This window comes from Hippoglossus stenolepis, chromosome 1, assembly GCF_022539355.2.
Source record: "Hippoglossus stenolepis isolate QCI-W04-F060 chromosome 1, HSTE1.2, whole genome shotgun sequence".
Taxonomy (NCBI): Eukaryota; Metazoa; Chordata; class Actinopteri; order Pleuronectiformes; family Pleuronectidae; genus Hippoglossus; species Hippoglossus stenolepis.
The window spans coordinates 12050291-12077921 of NC_061483.1; the positions used below are offsets into that span (position 1 = coordinate 12050291).

Sequence of the window (27631 nt, forward strand, 5' to 3'; positions counted from 1 at the left end):
AATAATTGAAATAACAAATTTATTTTATCTTTTATTTTAAAGTTTAAACTAACTATAAAATACAAAAAAATTAAAAACACCTATACCTAAACACCTAAAAGTCACTATGCTTCGTTTTTTTGCTGACTACTACTCAAACTGCTCAGATTCAAACTCCAGCACCATGATACACAGAGAAATAGGTACTTTCTACACTACAAAAACAAAAGTCACTGTACAAAATGCTATATTATACTACACTGATTTGCATAGGGTGCTGCACAAAACCTTTGACAATGATTTTTAAGAGATGATACAGGAGTTGCTGCAGGATTTCCTCATTAGAGTATTTCTTGCTTGTTCTGTAAAATGTCAAAAGATAGTGAACATTTCCTGTTAAAATTTCTCACAGTTGTGTTCAAATTGTTTTAGCATTTATTCCAAAACCCAAAGATGTTCAGCTTGTGATCATATATGACAAAGAAAAGCAGCGATCTTTCACAGTGAAGAAACTGGAACCAGATGTTTGGCATTTTCCTTTAGAAAGGTGAGTGAGATAGTTCATTGTTTATTGAGTTTGTACTAGCTTCACTCCCAAATTGTTATGAGGATCAGTATATGGATAATTCATACAAATAACAATCAGGTCAGAGCAAGTCACATCCACCACCTTCAAGGAGGAAAAAGTTGGAATTTCTTTTTTGAATTTAAAGCTAAACAGATCTGAACTTTGTATTAAAATAATTGACCTTGTACAGTTTGGCCTGATCCAGTTTCCACCACCACACATTCAGAGTCTACTTCTTGTTGCGGTAATGGGCGCCGACCACCATGTAGCTGTCAGGTGAGATGTTCAAACTGGGCGACTTGGCTTTGTACCGACAGGCCCTGACCTCAGACCTGCCGGCCGGTCCTCCTCTGCAGGGGTCGTGTTTCTGCAGGTAACTAATAAAGGTCTCCCAGCCGCCGCCTACACGCACCATCACATGACGCTCATTCAGCATCTGCAAGGGAGACACGAGAGCGTACAGTGAGTCAAGACAGGGATTGCTGGGTAATGAAGTATGCATACATTTTCTGGCAGGGTTATTGTCAGGATGTTAATGAATTCTGAATTACATGGGAAGGCAGTAATCACACACACACACACACACACACACACACACACACACACACACACACACACACACACACACACACACACACACATACATACATCAAAGTACTATTCACAGGCTTCTCCTGCATCCGGTGGCTATGACGTGATCTCTCAGATTGCTTTGTCAAAATCTCATTAAACCAAATGAAACAACACCTCATGGCACCAGCTGAGCACACACGCAGGATTAATCCACATATGAACACGCACACGCCACACGCAGTGACGCACAAAGGCACACGCCCACATAGGTCTGCAACGCAAACTGCACAACAATCACTATTTCAAATTAAAAAGAACTACAGCACAGAATGCCTGTCTTTTAATAGTAGCCTCAGAGACGTCAGTTTTATCTGAATCAACACATCCTCCTCAGACAGCCGTCCTTACAGCTGAAAACCAACTGCTGCCATGGCAACCGCTGCCACAATATCAAGCCTGGAGGGGGGGGGGGAAATGAAAGGAGAAATAGAGATGAGTTCAGCGCAGACCCCTCAACTCCCAGGAGACATTAACATTCCCAGGAGGTCTCTCGAAGCCATCCGTTGTCCTGTCAGCAGCCCACCCCCCTCTTGCCTTATCGCCAATAAACCCTTCATTACAGAGCCATTAAGGATGTGATAATACAAGTAGATCTGCCCTTCCTTATGAGGGGAGGTAAAAAAAAAATCATTGTGAGCACGGGCACCTTTGGAGGAAACTCCAGACGTGCTGCGTCTCAGCTGTCGTCCTGCAGATTAAAATGTTGAGGTTGACAGGGGTCGAGGCTGACACCCTGAATAAACCCCTCTGCTGTCACACGTGGGGGGGGGGACGTCTCTCTGGCTGGCCGTCATCTCCAGTTCAGAAATAAGAAACCAAATTATATCCATGCAACCAGGAATCATTGATCAGTTACGATTAGATGTGAAGCTTTATTCTTTCTGTCTTCTAGTTTAAAAATTTTTTTTTTTTTATGTAACTTTGTTTTCTATCACTTGTTGGTCATTACGCTTTACACGTCTCATTTGTTGTAATCTGGTCGTCGCTCTCCCTCTTCGTCAGACAGACTCCTTTATTTCTGTCCCCCACCAGGCTCTCCGTACAAAGTGTGCTACGTCTGCGGCCCATAAACCACCGTCTGGATTCCCCTGTGTCCTCGATGGCAGCACCATTGATTCCCTCTCTCCTTCCCTGCTGAAAGATGCATGAGTGTACTCAGGGAGGAGGAGTCGTTTAGATGCTTGCCAGTAGGAGGCAGGCTTTAGCCACATACGCCCCCCTCACGTTGATCAAACCTGCAGTCTCTGGACGTTCAGCTATTTTTCTAATTCTTTTCCTCATCAAATCCCGACTCAAAGGCAACCGATTCCTGAGATCTTCAATATAGGAGCTGTATGTGAAAACGCAAATGTCCGAGTGAATTGCTCCCGAACATTTTCAAGAGCACTTCCTGCCAGCGCCCGAGTAAAATGTCAGAGTGAGCCGACTTGAGGATACAGCGGGAAAATGTCTTGAACATTTCCCGCAAGAGAGTGGGTGTGTCCATGACGTTTCCAACACGCAATAGATGGAAAATTTAAATCAATAAATAAAAGGCAAATATCAGGAGCCATACACATAGAAGACTCAGACGAAGATGCCAACTTGGAAAGACAATAAGATTTGAGAGCTTTTGGTGATAAAGGCCAACGTCAGTGTCGATGTGCTGTGAACAAAACACGTGATCATGTCCTGCCTCATGCTCGACCCAGACACCACCCCTCACCTGAATGTTACGGACATTTTCCTGCTGTTGTTGAATCTCCTTCCGCACTCTTCACATGTGAAAGGCAAAATCCGGAAAAGGGCTGTGCCCATTTCCTTTGATGCCACCATGAGGTTCACATTTTTGGTCTTAGGCGAAGCAAATTCAACAACAGCTGTAATGGTGGCCATAGAATTTGGTACAAATATCAATGGTTCCACGACGAAATGAGGATGAAGTGAAAATTTTAGTTTACGACTAAATACTAAATAAGCTTTGTCCTAGCATGCTAATGTTAGCAGTCAAGTAACTGCCATACCTAAGTACCGAGTTGCTAATGTACATGTAGCCTCTTAGATTATTCACGATTATTTCACAGAGGACTTCGCTTGTTTTCTGCGATTTATAATTTACATTTTGCATCAATAATATTTGCAATGCTAATTGCAAAAACATGTTTCACTTCCTCCTGAGCCGTAAGGTCAGAGGTCATTGTCGCCTACAGAGCAAAGGCCCTTCAGCTTCTATGGAGTCAGCGCTCAAGGACACTTGAGAGGGAAGGATGGTGAAAAGGTTTTATACCAAAAGTGCAGAATGAAGGTGAGAAAATACAATGACCTCGTCCTCGTTTTGCAGATTTTTGCTAAATTATAACTCTTTAAAACATTTTTTTTCATTTAGTTTGTTAAGTTTGTAGGTGGACGGCATGCTGAACAGAATGATGCATGATATTGCGAGGTGTTTGCATGTCTCTTCACTCCACAGACAGAGTCAGCCAGTGTCCCTGATACAAAGCTGAAGGAGAGCCTAATTGGGTGCAGAGAAGAAAGAAAAAGCCTTCCTCTATTTTAACACCAAAGAATGGCGGAGCACTCCGGGGCTGGCATGATTGAATAGTCTCCATAGGGAATAGAGAGGTGGGGGAGAAAGTTTACATGTGATGGGAGGGGGGGGCGGTCATGCTCAGCCGCTCATTAACAAGCTGTCTGATTAAACCCCCCGCTAATGACTTTGTCCCAGTAATCAATAGTATCTGCTCTTTAAAAAGGTCTGTACACATTGAATAGCACACTCTCCCAGGAGCGGCACCGGGGTTATCGTGGTATATGGTAATTGAAGTTCATGGCATGTTTCCCTGCACACACACATGCAGGCAGCTGTGAGCTTCAAGGTAATGGATGGAGTCGGGCTTGATGGGCTGCGGCGCTCTATTCACACAGCTGAGGTGTGTTTGCTCGTCGGAGGTTTGGAGGAAAGGGAAGCGAGCGATGCAAATAGAGAGTAAACTAGTGATTATGCCAGAAAACTGACGCATGGACAGGGTTTTGTTGAGATGATGTATTTGTAAGGCTCTGCCGGGAACAAAAGGTCAACGGTTGAAATGGAGAAACATAAAAATGTCATTTTTCTCTTTCCTCTACGTTTCGTTTTCTTTACGTAAAGGCGTTCTGCTGACTTCACCATAAACTAATGACACGTCTCAGTTATAGCGTCTTTATTGCCTCGGTTTTCTTTGATGTGGTGCTCAGACACGTGCCGGCGTGTTATTGACAGGTCTGCTGCGGAGAAACAGATGTTCTGTGACTCGACGTCGAGCGTTCTTTGCTAAATGGGCAGTAGGAATATCTTGTCTGTCAGCAAGTCGAAACGTAGATGTAACTGTGCTGCAGCAAACTGACACCGACAGCATTGATCACCAGTTTAGAGAGCGTTGGGTCAATGGGATTAACAAACCATTCAATGGGTTTCAGGTAGAGACCAGTTAGTCGCCAATGCTGGGACAAATACCTCTGTGTTTAATGAAAGAGATATACACCGTGAAATCTGATTTTAGCTTGAATGAATGTGTTATACCCAATATTCTTATTTTTTATTTACCGCATACGTTCCTCTGGATTTCTGGATAATGCATAACTTAAATATACAACACACTGAAGCTGTTATTATTTTCTTTGAATGGATGGATGGTTGTTTTCCGACAGTAAAGTAAAACCTTCTTATATTTCAAACCCCCCTCACATAGACGGACTTGAACTCCCGAGTGGGCCGCCATTTGAACTGCACACCGCGGCCATATCTCCGCAAAATCCCCCTGAAAGAGAGACGTGTTTGTATTTCCTTCAGGTTTGAACTCTTTGCTGAAGGTTCGTGTGTCGAGCGTTATTGTCAGCCCGGTCTTATCCTGACCATCGGTTGCCAAGCAACCCAGCCTCCCAGAAGGCCATTCCTTGAGCCTTTGTACAGGTGGAGCACGACTCGCTGAAGCTGAAAGGCGCATCCATCCCAAATGATCTCACTTCAGTCGCTCTGACACAATGCACTTGTTGCTGACTCAACTGATGATGAATCACCTGAACACCTCACATCTTAATATGTGTTGAAGAGTCAACGATTCGTCTTCATTGGATGAGCAATTTGATGTGGTTCACAATTTGATGTGGTTCACAATGTTCAAGTCAAGGTGTGAAGTAATAATTCCACACTATGAAATGAATGAATGTGTCTAATTTGTAAATCTATTTTGATATATATATTTTTATATATTTAAATCTTTTCCATTCTATTCTCTTCTAGGTGGACGTGAACCAACCTTGTCTCCTGGAAATTTATACAACTATTGGTTTTGATGTGGAAAAAGTTAGAACTACACATATGTCAGGGAGAATGTTGGGTGAACAAAGTGGAGGACTTTGAGCTATGGTTCACATTCACGTGTGGTTACTGAAGGTTTTGGCAACAATTGGTTGAGGGTAGGGATGGATTGTGATTCATGGTAAACAGGATCTGTTTCATGCTTGAAATCTGGATTTGGAAGCACAAGTTATTTTTTTTAACCGATAACACCACATTTCTCTAATCTTAAACAATTCCTGCAAGTTCTTAAACCTTACTATAAGATGGTTTGATCAGGATTACAGAAACAAGGATGAAAGAGTGGTTCTGATGTAAGCATTATCCCGAGGAGACAGGATCTGTGTGATCATACTTACGCGTATATACAGAATTTTCTCTCCAATGCGGTAGCAGCCTTTAGGTTGCTTCTCCACCAGGAACCTGGTCGGACAGCTGCAGGGCGGATTCTCAATAATGTTCCTCACCTGGAACACAGAATCCAGAGAGAGGGAAAATCAGGTAAACATACAGAAAACACCTTTAACACATGTGAGCTCAAATAATAAATTACACACAATATCATCCAATATGTTGTTGGTGCCTGCGCTCCTCCTGCACATGGATTTGCCAGAGGATCGAGGAGTCGGGGTTGCAGGTGGGGAGCTGATGGGGGGCGTCGCTGTTGGAGTGTGGTTGTTTACTGTGGCTTTGGCGTTGGGTACCAGGGTTTGTCCTGGCGAGGGCGCTGACAGCGGCGTCGAAGCAGGTGCGTTAGTGGAGCGGGATGAAGAGAACAAAGGTGTTTGTGTTGAGGCTGTGGTTGTACAAGGGTGAGAGGCTGAGGTGCAGGGCGGAGGGGGGGATGAACACGTAGGCACTGGGTTTGTTGATGGAAGATCAGAAGCGAGGGATGCGGCGAGTGGTTCAGACAGACAGGTCGTAGCTGGAGTGAGTGGCGCAGGTGGAGGAGGAGGAGGAGGAGGAGGAGGAGAGGGGGCCGAGGGCAGGGATGACTGTGATGGTGAATACAATAATGTAGTAGGAAAAAAGAAGAGGGGCAGAGGGGACGATGGGGATAAGCCGCCCCTCTCCTCCCTCTCTATCTCCCTCTCCAACTTCACCAGACCTGGAGGCTCCACTCCGTACCTGAGAGGTTTTACAGAAACACAGGATAAATCACCTATAAATCAAAGAGCAGTGATTTCCTACCAATGGAGCTTGAATCCCAGCATATACTTCTGCAGTTATCATTATTACAACTTTTGAGCATGTCTTTTGCGTCATGATTGTTGTGCGGTGAATATTTCACATTACCAAAATAAAATGCAGCAGTTTTCTACTCAGTGTGATTCAATTGTTGTACTGCTCTGTTTCCCAGTTACCTGGCTGCGATCCGTCCCAGCTCCATCAGGCACAGACACACCTCGCGAGGCTGCTTGTGGAGGACTTCACACAGCACATACATGAGGTACAGACAAAGAGGGTGGAGGGGCAGGGATAAGAATTTACTCATCTGAAAGGAAAGATGTTTCCAGAGATAAACTTCAGCAGTCTGGACTGAAAGCACATTTCAGGAGGTTTTTCTATTGTGCATCTGTATCTTTGAAGCTGAAGAGGAATTCCTGTGGGCCCCGGTTGTGCAGCTGAGGGCATGAGGGCAGGAAAAAGCCTCCAGTGCAGAATTTATACATTTTAAAAAAGGTGCTTGCTTTTCCTAACTCAATTTGGGTCAAGGAAAAACAAAGCATGGAGACAAATGTTTAAAATATGATGTACATTATGTGGTGCACAATCTCAGTCAACAAGATTTCTGACAGAATTGTCGATGGTATTTTTCTACCATGAAAAGAGAAGAGAATAAAAACTATATCATGTGTGCATTTGCATCAGTGCGTCAGTCGACTGACGCCTGTCAAAGGAAAGTAAGTTTACTCTCCCCGTCATTCAATTAGTCTGGTGAAGTAGGTTAGTGTGCCTGCAGGCTGGACTCATTGTTGCCGGGGATTAACCTGCACATTATCATTCTCACGCATCTGCAGCCATGCATAGACATGCCCAGGTAAGAAGAGCAGAGAGAAGAGTCTGCTTAATGACACAGAACCATGTTGGTAGCATGTTGACTGCAGGTTTTCTCCTCAGGGACACAGAGCTTCATACAGGCAAAAGGTGAAACGTGATTTGAGGAGATATAAAGCACAGAAATAATCACATTTAGTGTGATCCTCATGACTCAATTAGTTGCTTTTAACTGCTTTATTTTAATTCGTTTCTGAGCAGTGTTTTGAGTTCATTAAATATATTATTTTATACTTTATAAAAGATTGAAGCAAAATTTAAGTATCTTATTTAATTTAAATGCAGTGAGTTATTTGAGTTTATGACTAAAATAAACTACAAATAATACCAAGGAAGTCAAACAAAAAATAATATAACTCAAAAGTAACTTCTGCTCGCAGAAAATAAAATCTATGTGTTATTCATTTACTTATTTACAATGACTAATGTATTATCTTTCAAAATAAGACACAATCCATCATTTTTATTCTGACAAAATCAGAGGGTTAGAGCTGGAATAAAGACAATAAAAAGATTTAATAAGAACTTGTTATTCACACACAACAAACAGTTGAAGACAGAAAAACACAAACACAATGTCTACAAATAGCTCTTCTGACTTGTTGGTATTATTTTACCTCAGTAAGGTTCCTTCCTTCAAATCTAAAGTTTTTACTTTAATCAATAACATAACAAGTGCTGTATAACTTGGTTCTCTTTCAGGCCTTTCACTGTCAAAAAGGAGGGAAAAAGGTCCGTGCTCCTTGAGTCTATTCAGAGCCATCTCCCGTCTTAACTCACCCAAATCCTCGGACTCAAACAGGTAAGCCTCATCAACGCCAATCTTTCGACACCAGTAAAGGAAGTTGGCTGTGTTGTCCCGGGCGAAAAACGATCCCGAGGTTGCATCCGCTCGCCAGTGGATCACTCTCCTAACAAAGGGCTGTAATAGTTTTCACCACACATACACACACACGGGTTAATGGATTAATGTTGTTTATTACAGGAGTGTTTCAATAACAAATGATGGAGACAAAAGTGGAGACGTCTCTTTCTTTATCTCAAGTAGGATCTTGTCAAAACAAGATCTACAGGTACGGACAACTTCTGAAAGCACCACAGGAGATACTGTCATTGCCAACCTCAGACCTGACCTGGTTTTACACTTTAAGTCTCAGCAGGTTTTGTGGGATTTACAGGCAAAGTTTCTATCAAGCATCAATCCTGCAGCTCACTCGTTCTTGAATACAGGGCCTGAACAGGTCCTTTTAAAAACTGATTAATCTACTAAATCAGCATCTTCATCAGCAAAGTGTGCTTTTGTGTTTTTGTCCTCGTCTCCTCTGTATTCAGGTTTGTGTGTGTGTGTGATTGTGTGCAGGATCTTTGCGTTGTTGCAGCACCTTGCCACTGTTGCCGTGGATCATCTTCTCCTGCAGCAGCTGTGCCATCTGACAGAGGAGAACACCGTTATCTAGCCTCTCCATCAGACTGTCTGCTGTGAGCTCCACACCTGAGGAAACACACACACACGCACACACACACACACACACACACACACACACACACACACACACACACACACACACACACACACACACACACACACACACACACACACACACATGCACGTTGAATATACACAGAAATCTGTTTCTCAAGACATACCGAGTAGTACTTAGCAGTAAAATGAGTCTGAACATCAAAAACGTTTTCAGGTTGCACGGCCTTCAAATGATAAGATTAATTCAGAATTACCTACCAGCTTTCTGCAGGTTTCAGCAAGATTTTTTTAAAAGACGGTAATAAATGAAATTTAATGATATTTTAGCATATTTAAGACTTTTTATGGTCTAGAATTCAGATTATTGAACTTTAGACTTTATTAACCCTGCTGAAACCCTGTAATATGAAATTAAGGAATATTAAGGTAAAAACATAAAAGAGCTGCTGATTATACCACTGCCTAGTCTAAAAGATAAAAATCTCAATAAGCATATTTATCACCCTTGTTGCAGTTCAGAAGTAAAACTAGTGTCATAAAACACCTTGGTTAATGAGAAGGTAAACAGATGCCCCATTCCTGCTTATTAATGTAATACAACCTACATTTATGTATTTATAGATTCACAAAACTCCAAACGTAGCCACAAGAACCCTGAAAAGCTTTGGAGCGTTGAGCAGCAACAGATAATGAGGCTTTAATTCCCAACACAAACTAGAACCAAGAATTGTTGTTTTTCCAAACAAACCACACTCGACAGACACCAGCTTTTTTTCCCAGCCTTTTTGTAGTTTTCATGCATCATTCAGAAACTGGTGGTGCCTGAGTCCCTTTCCAGACACCCACCGACAGGTTGTGGCATGTGCACACACCTTTTATGTTTTCCCTCACAATGCAGTAAAGTGGAAGAAAACATCCCTTTCCCTGGAATCCCACTCACGTTTCCTCTAATGGAGAGGGTGCTTCAGGGATCTGGGATAATAGGAATGTTAATGTGTCTCTGTGTGTAATGTGAACGCAGCTTTTTTCACCAGTGTCTTTCAAAATAAAAGTTCTAAACTCAATAAGTCTTGCAGTGTATCTATGGATGATTGTTATAAACGACACTATTGATATCCAAGATGTCACTTTACATTTTTAATTAGCATTCTCCCTTGTAATGTAGCTGTCATTATTTTTTGTAGAAACAATGATCCCAGTTTGCAGTTGTACAGACTTAAACCAGTGGTCGACTGTCTCACCCATCATGGTGTTGAGCCAGAAGGCCAGGTCTTCTTTCATGGGCAGTAAACTGGCGTCGTGGCGGTAAGGAAGCCACTGGTTGTACTCCTGAGGGCTGGTGAGACCCGGTCCAGAGTGTTTGTACTTTGGGCTGAGAAGACAGTTCATACCCAGTCCGGTCTGGTGCATCGGGCTCAGAGGACTTTCAGGGCTGGTGCCCAGCATTGCTTCGTCAATGTCCATTCTTCAGCTCTTTGGCCGTTACTGGACAAAAGGAAAGATATGTTATTTATTTTGATCAGTCATACTCTTGTCAGCTTTTGATTCAGACGTTTTTCATTAGTATCTGAGTGAGAGTATTTGAAGGAGGCGTTTATCTTGCACATGTTCAGAACTGAGCTACATTACACATTTCACATGTTAATGATGTTTACACCATGAGGGGATCTCTGAAGATAATAACAAATAGTGACAGCTAATACAAGTGGGAACAGAGAAAATAAACATAAAGTGAAAAAAACGTTTTCTATGCTAATGACATTATATTTAAATCTTTTTTGTATCATAAAACATTACTCAGATGTCCAAATATCGAAAGTTAAGAGTTGATCAATCTTTGCCCTTGTTCAAACTGTCTGGCAAGAGATTCCTTTTGTCCAATGCAAGAGATCCACAGTCCTTGTTTCATGCAAACATCCATTCATGTTCACCCACAGCTAATACAATACTTAGTTAATAGCAAATCAAGAAGTCACTGTGTAATTTGTGCATAGATTTTTCAGATGCTTTACTTGCTGCTGAATTGTTGCACAAAAAGAGGACCGTGGATTTTGTTCCACACTTTTTCCATTGAAATTGCATAAGGGGGAGATCTCCTCTCAGGCAGTATGGACACACAGTAACTGTTGAAATGTATGGTCATTGGCGTATGGTACAGGGTATGAGCGTGTCACTGTTGTTTTAAGACAGACTAGAAATAAATCTGAAGCAACCATTAATGAAAACGTACTGGTTTCTGAGGATAATTACGGTCGATCTTTGCAGTGAAAACACACAATAACCACAACATTAATCAAAGGGGCTAAACTGACTGACTTAATAAGACGTACAGCTGCAGCCCTGAGTCTCCTGGTGCGGCTTCATGGCTCATTTGTTCCTAGTGCCGCCTCAATCATAAAGCTCAGCCCCATGCAGAGGCACGGTCTGACGGCCAATAGCCCTCGCTGCTAATCAGCTGGAATTAAAACAACAACACGTGCACTGGGTCACTGGGTCTGCTGGGCAATGTACAGTAAAGACACAGGCTCAGTCTGTGCAAGATAACTGAATTTAAAGCTTCAGACCCAGAACAGCCCAGTGTCAAAACAATGCAATGGTTGCAACAGTGTTGTTTCATGAGAAACAGTAATCCATGTCCATTTTGAGTGACAGTAACTGTGAATTTTATAGCTTCTCGGATGCAAAATTTACGAGTTTCAGTCATGGAGCCAAAAAACTATAAACCAAGAGACAAGGGATATTTATCCAAATACCAATAACATCGCAAATAAGTGGTTTGATGACCACACAAATCACTTTCCAGTAGAGTTTTGCTATTCACTCATTCACACACACACATTCATAAAGTGTATGTGCAGCACTTTTCTCTCTCACACACTATCGACACAGCCATCAGGGACAATTTGGGATTCAGTATCTTGCCCAAGGACACTTTGGCACATGGAATGGGGGAGACTGGGATCGAATCACCTGATCTTCTTGTTTGTGGACAAGCCACTGAACCACCTAAAAACCTTATCTCTAACACAGACTTTATCTTAAATAGAATAGAAGAAGCACACCTTGACAGCAGCTGGCTAACTTTGCTCTCAGCGCTCATGGTACACTGGTGTACCACTTGTGTTTTTACATGAATGTACCTGCAGCTCATGTGTTACAGATCATCACTGTAATTTGTCATGAAGTCGCCTTACTTTAGCAAAGGGTTGATGTCAATGTCCTTGCAACGCGGCTACAGAGGAAGACATATGTATGTCAGTGAAATCAGGGCTCAGGGTGATAAATGTGAGGATGTTGCCGACAGACGTTTCTTCCTGGATGTAGTGAAAAGGCTCTTTTGTAAAAAACATGCAGACATGGGCCAGAGACAAGTTAAATGAAGAGGCTTCCTGCCAAGTTTGAGGCTGGTTTACAGGTTGACCATCAGGGCATGAGAGCCCCTGTCTCCAACAAAACATCCAGGTGCAATATTCACACCTCTGCTACAGGATGGCTCTGCTGGGAAGGGAATGCAGAGGTCACCTAGTGGCCTAACTCCCAGACACAAGCAGTCTTTATATTCCTGCAGGGCTGAGGCTCCATGTATGTAAATACACAACACTGGTGCACAGACACACACACACGCATGCATACACCTTGTTGACTTTGCACAGCCTTTAATGTTTCCAAAGTAAAATATGCTTTGGTCGTCTTTCACAACCTTTAATTATGTTTTCGCAGTAAAAGCGAACACCCTGAGTCTCAGCAGCTTTGTGGTGGAAACAGGTAAAATTACACGGCAGCCCACATGAAAGACGTGAGCAAAGTGAAGGGACTGAGCGGCAGCGTCGCCTGGAATACCTGAACATGTACTATATGTGTAGAAGATGACAGTGATTGATTGGTTGCCGTCAGCACGGCTCTAACACTGGTGTCTCTGGAGAATGGAACAAAAGTCTGTGTCAGGTAAAAAAACTAGTTTCACGACTAGTTGTATTTTGATACGTTTTTCAGAGGGGATGTGTGTTAGAATGCAAAGTACCTGCAGACATTTTTTAGAACGTGTAAAATGTCTGAAAATGAGCTGTAAACAAACACACGTGCGCAGCAGGATTTATTCATCGCATCCCGCCTCCTGCATGCTCTCATACCCTCGTCTGGATGTTCTAGAAACGTTCCTGTTGCTGTGATCACATTCAACCTGGACAGTCTCCTGCTGCGTTCTTCATATATGAAAGGAAAACTCCAGAATATGTCCGGACCCAATTTTCCAGACATTTTCTGGAGTTCATGACGGAAAATGGCTCCACAGGCAAAGAGCTGACCTTCAAACAAAGTTGAAGCCACAAACATGTCAGTAAAAGACTCTTAACCTACAGGCTTGTGCTTTGTGCTTTTGTCTTCAAAGTCTGTTTAGCCTCCACTCTGTGTAAGTGGCTGCCGGCCGTAGTAGTTTTCTATCCATTAGCTTTGAGTCAAGGATCTGCTGTGGAGGTGACGTACATTTTGAGAATGAACAACAGGCATTGAATGGATACGACTGCATATCTGAGGTACAGGTTCCAGCCACGGTGGTGCACTCACACTATGACTTTCCTTCAGCCGCCTCTAGACTAAATAAACCTCCCATCAACACAGGATGGAAAGGTCTATTACCTGCTGTTGTTTACGCACACGCTGAACCCCCGATACGTCAGATCCAGTTAAACACAATAAAACCCAAGTTTAAAAAAAGAAAAACTCTCCAGTGATTGTTTGAGTGTGAGGTAAAAGTCAATAAACACCGAGCGGCTCTGAACAGTCTGTTCATTGAGTTCCTCCTGACTCAGGCTGTGACAGCTCACACTCCAGGAACATGCAGGAGAATTCAGCTCAGCATCAATGTACTGAGAGAGCGCTCATCCTAAAACACAAAGTTACCTAGTTCTTTGTTGTTGTTTGATTCATAGAGAAATCTGCTCATTCAAGAAAAAAAAGAAAAGAGAAAGAACACTAAGAGTGGTTTGAATTGTGTGGCTGTAAAGTCGAATAGTGGAAAAAAACACTTTGAACTGTACATACTTGTGTAAAATACTCAGTTTGAATAGTTTTCAGTCAGTTACTTTAAACTGCCATGTTATCCATATTATAAACAAAACAAAGTATACCATTTTACATTATAATGAAAAACTTAATTGACCTACTTTCAAACACCAGTAACACACTGGAAAAACTTCTGCAGAAACAGTGGAATAGTATAAATGAAGGACGGTGGTGGAAAGTAGCAAGGTAGAGTTTTGTACTCAAGTAAAATTTGGATGTACTTGTACTTTACTTGAGTATTTCTGTTGCTTTGGCACTTTATAAACTTCTTACACTACATTAAAGAGATGTATAATAACAATATATTACTTTTTCGTGCACTTTATTTATCTCATATGTAACTAGTGACCTTGTGAAAAGTTGTTAAAAGTTGTTAAAGAACCATTGATTGCATTATATTCCTGCTCACACATGAATTAATACACACTTTGCATAGGCAGTACTTTTAGATTTTATACTTTCAGACCATTTTGACAAAAATATTAACTTACTTGAATGCAGGGCTTTTACACACTTTTACACATGGTGCCTCTTCTACCACTAATTAGAAGTATATGTTTTTACCTTCATCATCATCATCATCATCATCATCATCATCACTCTCAACATCAACAACAAACTTTGCAATAAATGTAAAATCCACTCACTGAACTCCAGCCTCCTCCTGCAGAACTTTCTCTCTTCTCATAAAACTTTGCTCGCAGCTTCTTCCCGCTCGTGTTCGTCTCCTCGCGCACATGTGGACGTCACACAGATCCAGATGTTGATGGTGCTCGGGTCAAACAGCAGCGGGACAGACAGGGCGTCACTTTTCAAACCGTGAACCCGACTGCGCGAGTCAGAGGCGTCAACTCACTGCAACACGAGCCTCACTGAAACATTCACACTCAGGAAGATCAACACCGACACCGTCTGCCACGTGTTGCTCTACACGTCTGTCAAAGTTAACCCGACAAATGATAAGAAATGAAACTTAACTTCATGTCTAATAAAGTTGAAGTTCATGCTGTGGCCGCTTGTTTCCCTTTTAAGAAACACAAGCAGGTTACATCAAATATCAAATACTCTACTGACATTCTCATCCACTCATTCTACTCAATAATATATTTTATTTTAGTTTGTAATTTATATTTTAGGTGTATATTAAATTTTTTTACTTAATTTGTATATTTATTTTATTAAATTTTTTATATTCTTGATATTCTTTTTTTGCTTTTGTGTTTTTAAAATATTTCTGAGCATGGCTAGAAGGGAGCCTGTGACCCAAGAACTTCATTGCCAGCAGCTGCTGTGTGTAATTGTTGTGCACAAGACAAATAAAGTCTTGAAGTCTTGAAGACATGATTTAGTATCTGATAAAGCTTTGTAATACAGCCTGTGATTAACATTTCCTTATGATAGAATAATCTTTCCAGTCTCCACTGAACTGAAGAGGCTACAATGTTGAGGTATGTTTGCAGGAGCGTCTTAGCAATTTTTGGGGGCCCCAGGCAAAAGGGAACCTGGGGGGCCCAACATCAATCCGAACCAAATCCCCCCCCACAAAGTCAAACAATTTTAAAGACATTGTTTAAATAAAAATCCTGCAGCCCCAAAATTATTTTCTTTTAAAGTGAAATTCTTCAAGTGGCCACTGGGATAAACCAGCTGCTTAAGATGCTTAAGCTTTGTGCGACAGAAACAGATACAAGTGAAACTGGCTCTTAGGAAAATGAGACGAAAACATATGGGTCAAACGCCTTGGCTCGCTTCTGCCCCCTAGAGGCTTTGCAGCTTCCTCCAGATTGGCAAAAGGAGACTGAACTAACCAACATCCAAGTGGTGGACCCAACAGATGTGGCAAATACGGTGTGTTGGTAAAAAACTAAATTTGTAGAGAAAGAAATACAGAATTTTGAGAAATCTTTTATTGGTCACCAAGAGTCACATATGTAAAAATTTTTTTTTTTAAATAATTATAATTTAAATACTTAATTGAAACACAAATACCATGAAAGGAATTTATCATCATTGTTAGACATTTATTTTCATATGATTTTAATTTGATATGAAACTATAAAGTCTGTGACTTGTTGAACTTTAATAAATATGAGTCAAACTTAGTTGTCATTGTTTCAAAACAGTTTTCTATCATATTAAGATTTGGAATATATCTACAAAGTATAATATTAAAATAATTCTATTTATTTTATCACTCGATTCTTTTTCTTAAAAAAGAGAAATATTTTAATCAATGATGTAATTAATTATAACATTGAAAGATAAAAAACAGTTTATTGTAATATTGTCAAAATTTGTAATTAGTTCTACATCTCTTTTACTTACTTGCTTTAACCGTGTGTGTGTGTGTGTGTGTGTGTGTGTGTGTGTGTGTGTGTGTGTGTGTGTGTGTGTGTGTGTGTGTGTGTGTGTGTGTGTTTGTTCCAGTGCCAGGTGGAGCTGCTGGTTCATTTGCAGCGCTCTCCCAGGGGGACAAGTCCCTCATGTCAGAACGTCAATCAGACCCTCCCCTCTTCCTCCCTACGTAAACCCCTCGCTCATTTGCACTGGTTAGTATTCAACAACTGACCTGTAGTGAATATTAATGTGTGTATGTGTGTGCCAAATTAATACAAGATGTTTGATTAGATATTGTCTTGTCATTGTCAAAGTTTTTCAGTCACACTAAATATAAAACACAATGTGTTAAGCTGATATACTGATTTATCGACTTGTTAAACTAGTTTAAAAACGACTCAGGAGTGAATAAACAGTCCCGTGGCATCTGGAATAGCCTGTGTTGTAAAGATGAATCCAGAGAACACTGTCTGGCACACTGGCCCATTTGTTCCTCTTTATAAGAAACCTCACTCAAAGAATAAGGGTGGTGGTATTTTGTCAGGCAGGGGCAGATCCAGGGGCGGGGCCAGGGGGGCACTAGCCCAGGCTGAAATCAGATTGGTCCCTGAAGTGCTCCTGTCCTGTCAGTAATCATTATTTTCTAAATAAACTACTTAATAACAATACGAATGAAAATTTGTTTAAACATTTTTTTTTTAAATATGCAATGTGCTTGAACAAGGAAAATCTTTCAAAAATATATTCAATGATGTGTGACTTTGCTCAAAGCTACAGAACTAACCGTGAGCAAGTAATGTACACCTCACTGAATCAGGAATTTTGCATAGATGTTGGACACATAATTGGCCCCTCTGTGTAAAGTGTGGCCCCTTCAGGGCCCCTGATTCAGAAAAAGCCTAGATCCGCCACTGCTTTAAGGATTCAACTAACAGTCTCTTTGTTAAAATGCATACGTAAATTAAATTCAGCCACAGTAGAGATTCATATCAGAACCCATCATGAAACACTAAACCCTTTAAACACACCCTGCCATGAGTTCTTAGATTTTAACAGGAGGGTCCTTCTGGCAGTGAGGAAATGTTTGAATTAAAAAAATGTCCCGGCGACACGACATGGATCAGCACACTCCTGACAGATGGCATCTCAGGTTGCCAAGACAACTGCACCCTAATCCGCCTCCCTCTTATCCCCGCTGCTGTGGCAGCGGCGGCGGTGGGGGTGATAATTCAGCACAGGGCACCATGTGCTGTGTCCCACTCAAATTGGTCCCCTGGGTCAAGAGGACCCGAGGCCCCTCAGATGGGGACACAGTTATTAGAGACTTACAAGTGTTTTATCATTCTGTCAGATTGAAGCAGATTTCATTTGGAGGTGGAAGGAGCTGTGTCATTTGAATTACATTGTGTGTGTGTGTGTGTGTGTGTGTGTGTGTGTGTGTGTGTGTGTGTGTGTGTGTGTGTGTGTGTGTGTGTGTATGTGTGTGTGTGTGTGTGTGAGCTTCTGCTATTAGTTGGATATGTGCATTGATCTGGTTTCTGTTCAGGTTTCACACAATTTCTCTTAAAGAACACATTACATTAACATTTCTTCATACTGACAGTTCACATGAGTAAGTTTCTGTGATAAGCTACTTTTTTTCCACCCATTTTAACCTGCTGAGTTTTGTATTTATGTTATATAAATAATAATAATAAAACAATACATTTCAAGGAATTGGATGAAAAATAAATACCCCTATTAGATGTATTGTTCCTTGGCTGTATAGTTTGTCGTCTGAGTTCTCCCAACTTTATAGAAGTGCAATAATAGATTTTGAACTAGAATGACACCCAGTAGAGAGTGTACCCACCACCAAGGCCCGACAGTCCACTTAAATTCAATCAAGCTGCACCAAATAACACACACTATAGATATCAGTCCCCTTAATATGCCTAATGAATGAATCCCTGATAAGTATGTGGAATTCTTTTTTAAAAACGCACTCACAATGTGAGAAAGCGTTAGAAAAATCCTTGAATCCTGAGTTCTTCTCTGACCCATAGCCTTCAACCAAGTTTCATCTTAATCTGACAAGTAGTTTTTTTTGTAATCTTGCTTTCAAACAAACATACAAAACAACCAACAAACAAATAGTGGTTAAGACAAAACCTCCTTGGTGGAAGTAACACAAATTTTTTCTACAGTGCAAAAAAAATCAGGCTGGATTGCTTTTTTGTGACCAGTCATTGTGTTTATTTATTTTTATTTTCTTTCCTGTTTGCTTTACAGAGATGTCGATCTGTTTTTCTAACAAGGCTCAAAATTCATGAATTCCTAAAAAAAACAAAAATCCCCACATTATCTTTAAAATCACATTTCATCTTTTTATTCAAAAACCTTCAAATTGTTATTGCTTTGAAAAAGCAACAACCCATAGAGTTTTCCTTTTTGACAAAGGGAATTCCTTGAAATCTCTTTGTGTTTTTATCCCACAAAATGTTCCACCACCATCATCATGTAATGATGTGTGTAAGAAAAAAGCCCCAGACTCATCTCAGAGGAATTCACTGGGACTGAGCTCAGTCATGTCGCGGCCTCATGATGATTACTGCTAATTATTCCCACAAAGTATTAAAACTGTCTTACTGTCAGCCGCCTGTCGCTGGCTGTGTGGCTGCAGGGCATTCATATAAATGACTAATAAATAATATGTCAGTCGATCCTGCGTGTGACAAACGAGTGCTGGTTACCTCGGCTCAGGCTGCCAGGCCAGGGGGTCGGTAGCTGCGGGCGGACCTTTACTTTAATTAAACTACCTGTCACACTGAGCTTCTAAACCTGGAGCCACTGTGGAATCACTGCCAGGAAATTACTGTAGTTAGACTACAAAATGGGTTCTGTGGAGTGTTAGCAAATGGCCACTAGAGAGCAGCATAGCTACTCAAGCACAAGCCCTTGGTGCTGTGAGGAAAAAGAGAAGCCATCTTTACTTTGAATGGAGAACACAGCGAACATGTAGTGATTCCATGTATCCAAAGAAAGAACCAGTCTATCAATGTGCAGGTTCTTCCAACAGTAAACGGAGCTCCATGGTTACCCGACAAAAAGCTTGGTGCACGTTCACAACCTCCCGTCAGACGTGGGCAGGGCTCGGCTCCTCACCGCCTCGCTGTCACTCGTCTCTCTGTCACTGCTGCTGCAATCACTGGGATTTTAACAAGATTACCGGGAGCGAGTGGAAGCAATGGAGTAGCAGTGTAATGTAATTATGAAGTGATGGAGTGCGTTATCGCTGGCGAGTCGGTTGACCCCTGTCAACACATGAGGTATCACAGCCTCCATCGCCCCCCCCCCACCGTGTCATGATGAACATAGATGTATCAGCATAAATATGACCTTAATCAAGGGTTTATGTTTTCATCTTCTGCTTAAAACACATGGGTGGATCCCTGTTTTTGTGTCTTTATCTTATTTGTGCAAGATACAAGGAATATAAAAGGTTTTAGTTGGGGAATAAAGAAATATGAATGTACTTCAGTGTGTAGAAAAGACCTTAGCCTTGACCCCACACACACAACAAACACACATACACACACACTCATTCTTTCAGCCCCAACCCTCATGGTCCTAGAGTCTCTCCTGACAACCACATTTCTCTCATTTTTGCCACTTCCTTTCTAGACAAGTATCCCTGTCTCCATAGCAACTCATCTCAGTTTTAGAAATGTGAACAAAAGACACACAGAAAGAAAAAAAACATACACAAATAATACATGTAGACACACATTGATCAATAGACCACACACACAACTACACAAGGTCACACACTGTACAACACACACAGAAATACAGAAGGACACAAGTACCACTGCCTCAACTATGAACCTTTACAGTTGAGGAAGGTTCATTAAAAGCAGGAATAATGTTCTGGATTTAGATTTAAAGCTGCAAATAAATCTTTAATTTTCTCTGTGATGTTGACAAATAATGTTCTACTGCAAACTGTTGTTTAGTCAGTTTTACTTCCCTTTGTCACAGAGAAGTGTAGAAATACAAAAAGACATAAACTCTGGAAAATGATCAGAAAATTGTGTCTGGACATTTTCTGGAGATTATGCGAATCAGATTTGTTCACAGCTACAGAGATATTTGCATTATTTTAGTTTTTTCTGTTTTACATCTGTCACGTGTTAAAAACGTCATCAACATGTTCATTCTCTTGCTGGGAAATTTGCAGACATCTTCCTGCTGTATTCTCACATGGGCTCGTTCGGACATTCTAGGACATTTTATCAAGGCTCTGGCACTAAAGGTCAGGACAATGTCCAGAGCCACTAACTTGGACGTTTGTGTTCTCACATACAGCCTCTCTGGAAAATATCAGAGAAATGTCTGGACTTCAGTGCGTGTTTGAGAGCAGCTTTATTAACTTTAAAGTCACATCTTTCTTTTCTATAATCAACTTCAACCTCACCTGTAATCGGACATTGTGAAGAAACTCATCTATTTCAACAAAATCCATCCTGCTGCAGCAGAACCAGAGGTTTTTTTCACAAAACACGTTCTACTTCATCCACAAAGGTTAATACCTACACTACCGATAATGCAACTCGGCCACTTGGTGCTCAGGTTCAGGTGTGCTATGCTAGTAGCTGCTGGTGTTTAGCCTTTAGCAGCTAGCCTCATGTGGAGAGGAGGATCAGTCAGTTCAGGTGAGATCACTTCATTCTTTCGAACTCCACACATTGTTTTCATCGGCAAACTCATAACTCTAAGCATTAAACAGACTGTGATGAGAACAGTTTCTAATAGAGGCCTATGTTTTAAAAGTGAAAACTTTAGCAGAACTGTTTCTGTTAAGAGAATTTGAGGCAGGAGGTTGTTTGTTTGTTTTTGTGTGTGTGTGTGTGTGTGTGTGTGTGTATATATATATATATATATATATAGTTATAGTTGTTGTAGTTCTATCTTTGTGACCACCATTTTGGTCATAGACTCTATAGAGGGTTTTGGACAGTCATCCTGTTTTTAGAGGGATATGATGGGTAAGACTTGGGCTGTGTTCGGAAAGTCCAAATCATCTCCTTTCCTAACCACTACTCCTTGTCTCCAATGCAATACGTCACAAGGTCAAGGAAAGATGTGAAGGAGAAGCTGTAAGGAGTAAGGAAAGTAGAAAATCCGACACCGCTTACACCCTCACTCACACTTTCAGTTCATACAAGGGAACATTTATACATCACTTACAGGAAATAACAACAAAACAGGACTGAAATGTTTAATTGATAAAGCAATATGAGTGAAAACCATGAAGCTATAGGTGGAGAGAAAAATGTATTGTGTCCATTCCACAATCAGGGAATTTAAATGAATTTTATATTTGTATTTAGTTCTGATGATGATGTTGTGAACTTTAAGTTCAATCAGCTTTTTGTTGGCTGAACAAATGTTACGATCATGTGAGGATTTACAGTTCTGGATCGTGTCATGATAATAAAACAGCTGTTCAGTTTTTTCATATTTACGTGGGTGTGTCCAGGTGATGCTATGAGGTTGTGTCGCTTTAAATGTTCTTGCCGCAAAGAATTGTGGGGCGGCATTTTCTCCTTTCCTTTCATAAAGGATGGTCTGATGTTTCCTATGCTAAAGGAAGAAACTTAGGAAGCATTGAAGCTCCTCTCCTTTTCCTTTAAAGAATTCAAACAGCTCTTATTATGGCGTCCACTGGAAAACCTCCGGGTCATTTCACTTTATGCAGTTGGGACTATGTGGTATCTCCACTAGTATTATCGGATTGGTTCATCCCTTGTAATGCGAATTGAAATCGAATTGGTTACTTTGGGTGTCAGTATAAGGTGATGTTGTTGAAACAAAGACAAGATACAAGGTTACGTCGGTGGGGGGGTGGGTGAAAGGTACTGTACTTCTGGTTCATCGCAGGGGAGACGGAGCTTCACAGCTCATACCACATGGACTATGCCCCAAGAGTCCGTATCTCAGGGACACAGCTCGGGGACAGCACACCAGGCCTCAGGGCTTCCAACCAAGACAATAATGTCTTTAACCTACGGAGAAATACCGTCTCAGCACTGAAGAAACCATTGTTTTCAGCATCTAGATAGAAAATGACATAATTGAGCCCTATAAGGCTTTATCATACATAATGACTGATGAGACAAATGAATTATGTACAGTGAATGTGAATAATGACACATAGTGGATACTAACAAGTGATTACTTGTGTAGGTACATAGGTCATCAGCTATGCTTTTGTTAAGGCGAAGCATGAACTGGTCATGGTTAAGGTTTGGGATGAGGTTTGGTTTAACGTGTCCACAATGAATGGAAGTCATTGCAAAGTCCTAATAAGGATAGCTGCGTAAAAGTGTGTGGGTGCGCGTGTGTGTGTGTATGTGTGTGTGGGGGCAGTGTGTGTGCGTGCATTAAGGCAGTGTGTTAAACCTTCAACCTGAAGTCGAGGAGCAGACTCTCGGTCTGAGCAGAAGGCAGGGAGACTGACAGATGGACAGAGCGGCCGAGGGGATGAACAGAAATCTTCGCCCTCTGTGGAGCAGTGGATTGACAGGTTTACTGTGTGTTCACATTTCTTGTGTATCAGTGGCCAGGGCGGTGTGAAGGGAACACCATTAGAATCGGCTGGTTTGTTTGGTCCGGAGTGTAGGTGCAGAGTGGAGTCTGAAAATAAGTGTTTGATACATCGATCGTGGCAGATCACTGTCTGCAGAGCCGAAGCCAAATCTGCTGGAGTTTGAGTTACAGTGTCCTGCCTATCTCTCTCTCTGTGTGTGTGTGTGTGTGTGTGTGTGTGTGTGTGTGTGTGTGTGTGTGTGTGTGTGTGTGTGTGTGTGTGTGTGTGTGTGTGTAATCGTACATGCAGGAAAAAAAAAGTTTTCAGAGATGGACAGTGTCCGACCGGTGTGTGACTCATCCGATATATCATTCAGTTGTGGCGTCTCTGCAGTGTCTGAGTCACCATGCAGCAGTGACAGAGCGAGGAGGAGCACAGGGGCGGGAGAGGCAGCCGCTAACAAAGGCGGCTGATATGATGAAAGAAAGATCATGACATGATCTTATCCTTTTCATCTGTCTCCTCTCCACAGCCTTCACTTTGCTTTCCTTAGTCTGACAGAAATCTAATCCGGCTGAGTTATTGATGTTGTGTCAATCTCGAGCTCAGGAGGTCCCGTATATGATGTTTAAAACAGAATATCAGGCTTAAATCATGCAGAATACTTATAATATATTATACAGTGTATATATATATATATATATATATATATTGTTGAGGTTTCTGTGGCACGTCTTATTTTATTTATTACAGAATAATCCTGATTATGTAGAGAAAATGAGATGACTGAATTGTGTGGGACACAAACATTTCTATGGGGGGTTTAATACATAAATGCAGAAAAAAGAAGTTTGCAAGAAGGTCATTTTTTTTCTTTAGCTGAGGATTATTTACAAGTTTATATGATTAACATGAGCAAATTTTTCCGGTAATCTCCACTCAAATCTTATAACAAACTATCATAACATTAAAATATGACCAGTCATTGTACCAGTAATGATGTAAGTCTACAGGGAGTTGTACTGTTGCTCTCTGGTTTCATGTGAAACGTCATGACGACCATTTTTCCATCGTCTTTCCAAAGCAAATGTCATTCATGTTTGTTTATTGTCTGTCCCTTTTCTCCCACACACTCGTCCCAAGGTGTCTGCTCTCGCCGGCTCGCCACTTAAAGGCACACGCATCAATATTTTATCACTGCAACGACACAATACCAAATCCATTAGATGAATGCAAATGATGCTGTTAAGTTCTCATTAAAAATGGCTGCAGGAAGTCAATAACAACGAGTGAAATTAAGGAGTGTTTGGATTTTTTTCCCCCAAGTGTATGTTATTGGTTACTGCTGCTGATGGGAAATAATTGCCTGCAATTGCAAAGCAATTTTTAACCCTAATGGGTAAATTGCAGGATGTGAAAAGGCGCCTGGTGCTGTGACATTCAAACCAGCAATTACAGCAAATGGTTTTACATGAGATGATAAAAGGCCTGATTTTAAGATTAGAATCGTGTTTTTACCAGGGTTGTCGTTATCTACCGCGGCTGTAGTGTGTTAATTCCTCACAGTCGGCTCTTGTGCGTGTCTCTGTAAAAGCAGAACAAAGGGGCAGACAGAGATAGTGTCGCTCTTGTGTTATCACTCCGCTCTGAGACCTCTCTATCAGATGTGTCACATCACTGTGACTAATGAAATCACATGGACAAGTATTGGCCACAGCATGAAATCAATAAAGCTCCAAAGGAAGTGTGTGTCTGTAAGATTGTGTAGTTTACCTCTGCAGTGTGAGTCCGTGTTGAAAAGCAACAATTAAAAATCATGTACAGAATGTGAATGTGCTCATATTATAGCACAACGCTGACTGCATCAAGTTATTATATGCCCCCCCTCCCTCCAGTTCCATTAGACATGAAAGCCCTCCCCCCATCTCTCACTTTTAATGAGATTTGGAGTGTGTGTGTCACCCCACTGTGAAGCCATCAGGCACGAGGACAAAAGGAGGCTCAGGTTTTGGGAAATACCCCCTCCTAACTAGACACACACACACACACACACACACACACACACACACACACACACACACACACACACACACACACACACACACATCTACTGCGAGCTCCCATCTGGTGATGGAGCATTAAGAGGCAATGCTGAATAAAGAGCTACTGGCACACAAGCATGCATGTCCATGCACACACACACACACACATACACACACACTTCAGTTCAGGTGCTTTAGCATCCCTCTCTTTCCTCTCCAGGTTTTAATTCTCTATTAAGCATCATTTTGTACTGCAAATAGTTTTTCTATCCTTGTCAGCACAGAAGAGAATAATAAAGCAACAGTTTTTGATTGTGTTAAAGCCTAAATTGAACCAGGAAATGATATTAATAAAAAAACATCAGTAAATCAGAGTTTCAACCTTCAATTGGAAGTCCTGACATGCACCAAAACAAAGCTTCTCCCCAGTTCTTCCTCCAGACATGAATGCTTGCTTTACTCTGAATAATGCAGGAATCTGTGACAGAACCAGCAGCATCCTGGTTTTATATTTTAAGATGACTGTGACTCTGTAATTCATCCTCCTTGAAATGAAAACTATTTTTGGAATGTCTTTTTCAGTCTATTGCCTTCGGAATCATTCATTCTGAAACGTCTCGGGCATTGAGGGGGAAAAGAAGAGAAGACGTAATAACAGAGTAAGAACATTGTGTCTGTCACTGAATGTTCAGATATGTATTATGCATGAACATATCCTTGGATCATACCGTTTCTATATTTTGTTTGTGTGTGTGTGAGTGAGATATCTCAATGGAGACCAGATAAAGAGAGTTCCTGACTTCCTAATTTTAGAGTGCCTCACCCCAGAGGCTCCCCCTTGACGAGCCTATGACGCACTTCCTGACGAGGTGGCGGTTGCGTATGAGGGGAGGAGGAGAGGGAAGGTGAAGGGAGAGGGGGGGTGCATGAAGAGGTGTGGGGTGTGGGCAGCTAAATATATACCAGCTGTGCTGAAAGTGCTAAAGGCTGGCATGTGCGACCAATCCTGCTTCCTGATGCGTGCAGGAGAAGGACGCTGCTTCTGCTCTCCGAGCCAATCAGCACTGATCCAGAGCGTGTTGTGGGAGGGGGGGAGGTGTTACCTAGCATTCGTGTAGAAGTGCAACATATAGAACATAAAGTGTTGTTTAAACGTTTCGAGGAACCATAACGGCGTGATGTGCTGTATCTGTGTTTTCCATATCTGTGTGCAGCTCAGTGAACACGCCCGTAGTCGTGTTACGCAGCGATCCTTCATTGAGCACCATGGACAGCTCACGTGTGCATGTATGTGACTCCAGAAGAAGCTGCACAAAGTAAACCTCAAAACAAAGCTGTTTCTCTGTCGGCTATTAAACAGGAATCCAGAAAGTTTTAAATTATATATGAGGTTGGAAAAGTGGCAGGTTAATGCAGCCTAAACGCTTTTTTTTGGGGCACAATAATTCATTAAAACCTAAAGTAATCTGCATGTATCTCAGCCTCAAATCAATATCCTATCTAACAACATGGTTTGTCATCATCCTGCCGACCAGCTCGGAGGTTCCCGGAGGCACATTGTGCAAATCAGGAGCTTATTTATGAGCCACATAGGATCTCAGGGGCCCGAGCACAACATGAGCGCAGCCCCGAGTCATTAAAGAGTGATTTTGGCATCTACTTCCACTCCCCTCTCACTCCCCCCCTCAGCTCCCAGGAGGCCGGAGCAGCACCTGCCCCCCACCCACATGTGAACAGCCATTTAAGATGCTGAACATATGCGCACGCATTCTCTCAATTTAGCATCCATGCTGTTAGACACGCACGCCCACATGCTGTATTTATATATGTGATGCAAATGAAAACATTAAAAGTCGGGGAGAAGTTTAAAAAGCTGCCGGATGACGTCTGTCGGTAAACAGACGTGCATGAGAACACGGGCAGCAAGGATGATTATTATGTCTTTCTCCTTTTTAGTGGAGAGAAGCTGAGGTAAATTTTGTATAATTGGTAGATTGATGGTCACAGAGGGTTATGGGTCACCTCCCTCACTTGCACCAACATAGGATGACGGTTCTGGCTGGTTGGCTGTGAGAAAATATCATTCAGGGGCGGCTGGTGACACGTTTATTGAGCCTGTCAAATTAACAGAAGCAACGAGCCGGGGTGGGACAAGCGTCGCCAATCACACACACGCACACACACACGCAAACGGACAGAGGGCGGGATACACACAGCATTTTTTTTCATCTGATGCAGACGTTGAGCATCAGTCAAACACTGATCTCTGTGTCACCTTGGGCTTTTCAGAGCTCCCGCAGGGATGTTTGACGCCAGTGATGTAAGGAGAGAGGACACAGTGTGAACTTTACTACACAAACACCGACTTTAAAAAGAGACGTATAGGTTCAAATAGAAGAAAGAGAGGCGACGTCTATTGTATGTGTTAATAATTATAAAGCTGTATTTTTATGTCCTTTTCTGTGAGGGACAATTTTGGTTCAATACCATCATTGTGAGGACATTTTCACTTTGTGAGGACATGGCTGGTCCGCACAAATTCAAACGGTTGTTTGAGGGTTAAGTCTTGGTTCTAGGGTTAGGG

At 41.7% G+C, this 27631-nt stretch overlaps 1 protein-coding gene across 1 annotated transcript; it reads right to left on the reverse strand.

Annotated features, from left to right (window-relative positions):
* Positions 1-127: 127 nt before the first annotated feature.
* Positions 128-14947, reverse strand: gas2b (growth arrest-specific 2b). Its single transcript, XM_035164301.1, has 8 exons — positions 14745-14947; positions 10278-10521; positions 8936-9045; positions 8334-8475; positions 6860-6923; positions 6053-6623; positions 5855-5962; positions 128-983 (listed from the first exon to the last, which is right to left on the reverse strand). The coding sequence occupies exons 2-8, from the start codon at positions 10498-10500 to the stop codon at positions 777-779; spliced, it is 1425 nt and encodes a 474-aa protein (XP_035020192.1). The 5' UTR covers positions 10501-10521; positions 14745-14947; the 3' UTR covers positions 128-776.
* Positions 14948-27631: the final 12684 nt, after the last annotated feature.

Bases quoted from the DNA above. Each gene is read 5' to 3' on its own strand.
- gas2b (XM_035164301.1), bottom strand. From the start codon at position 10,500: ATGGACATTGACGAAGCAATGCTGGGCACCAGCCCTGAAAGTCCTCTG. The intron at 6,624-6,859 runs GTAACTGGGAAA...AAAACCTCTCAG, and splicing joins CTGGGACGGATCGCAGCCAG to GTACGGAGTGGAGCCTCCAG. The intron at 984-5,854 runs GTAAGTATGATC...TCTCCCTTGCAG, and splicing joins AGAAAATTCTGTATATACGC to ATGCTGAATGAGCGTCATGT.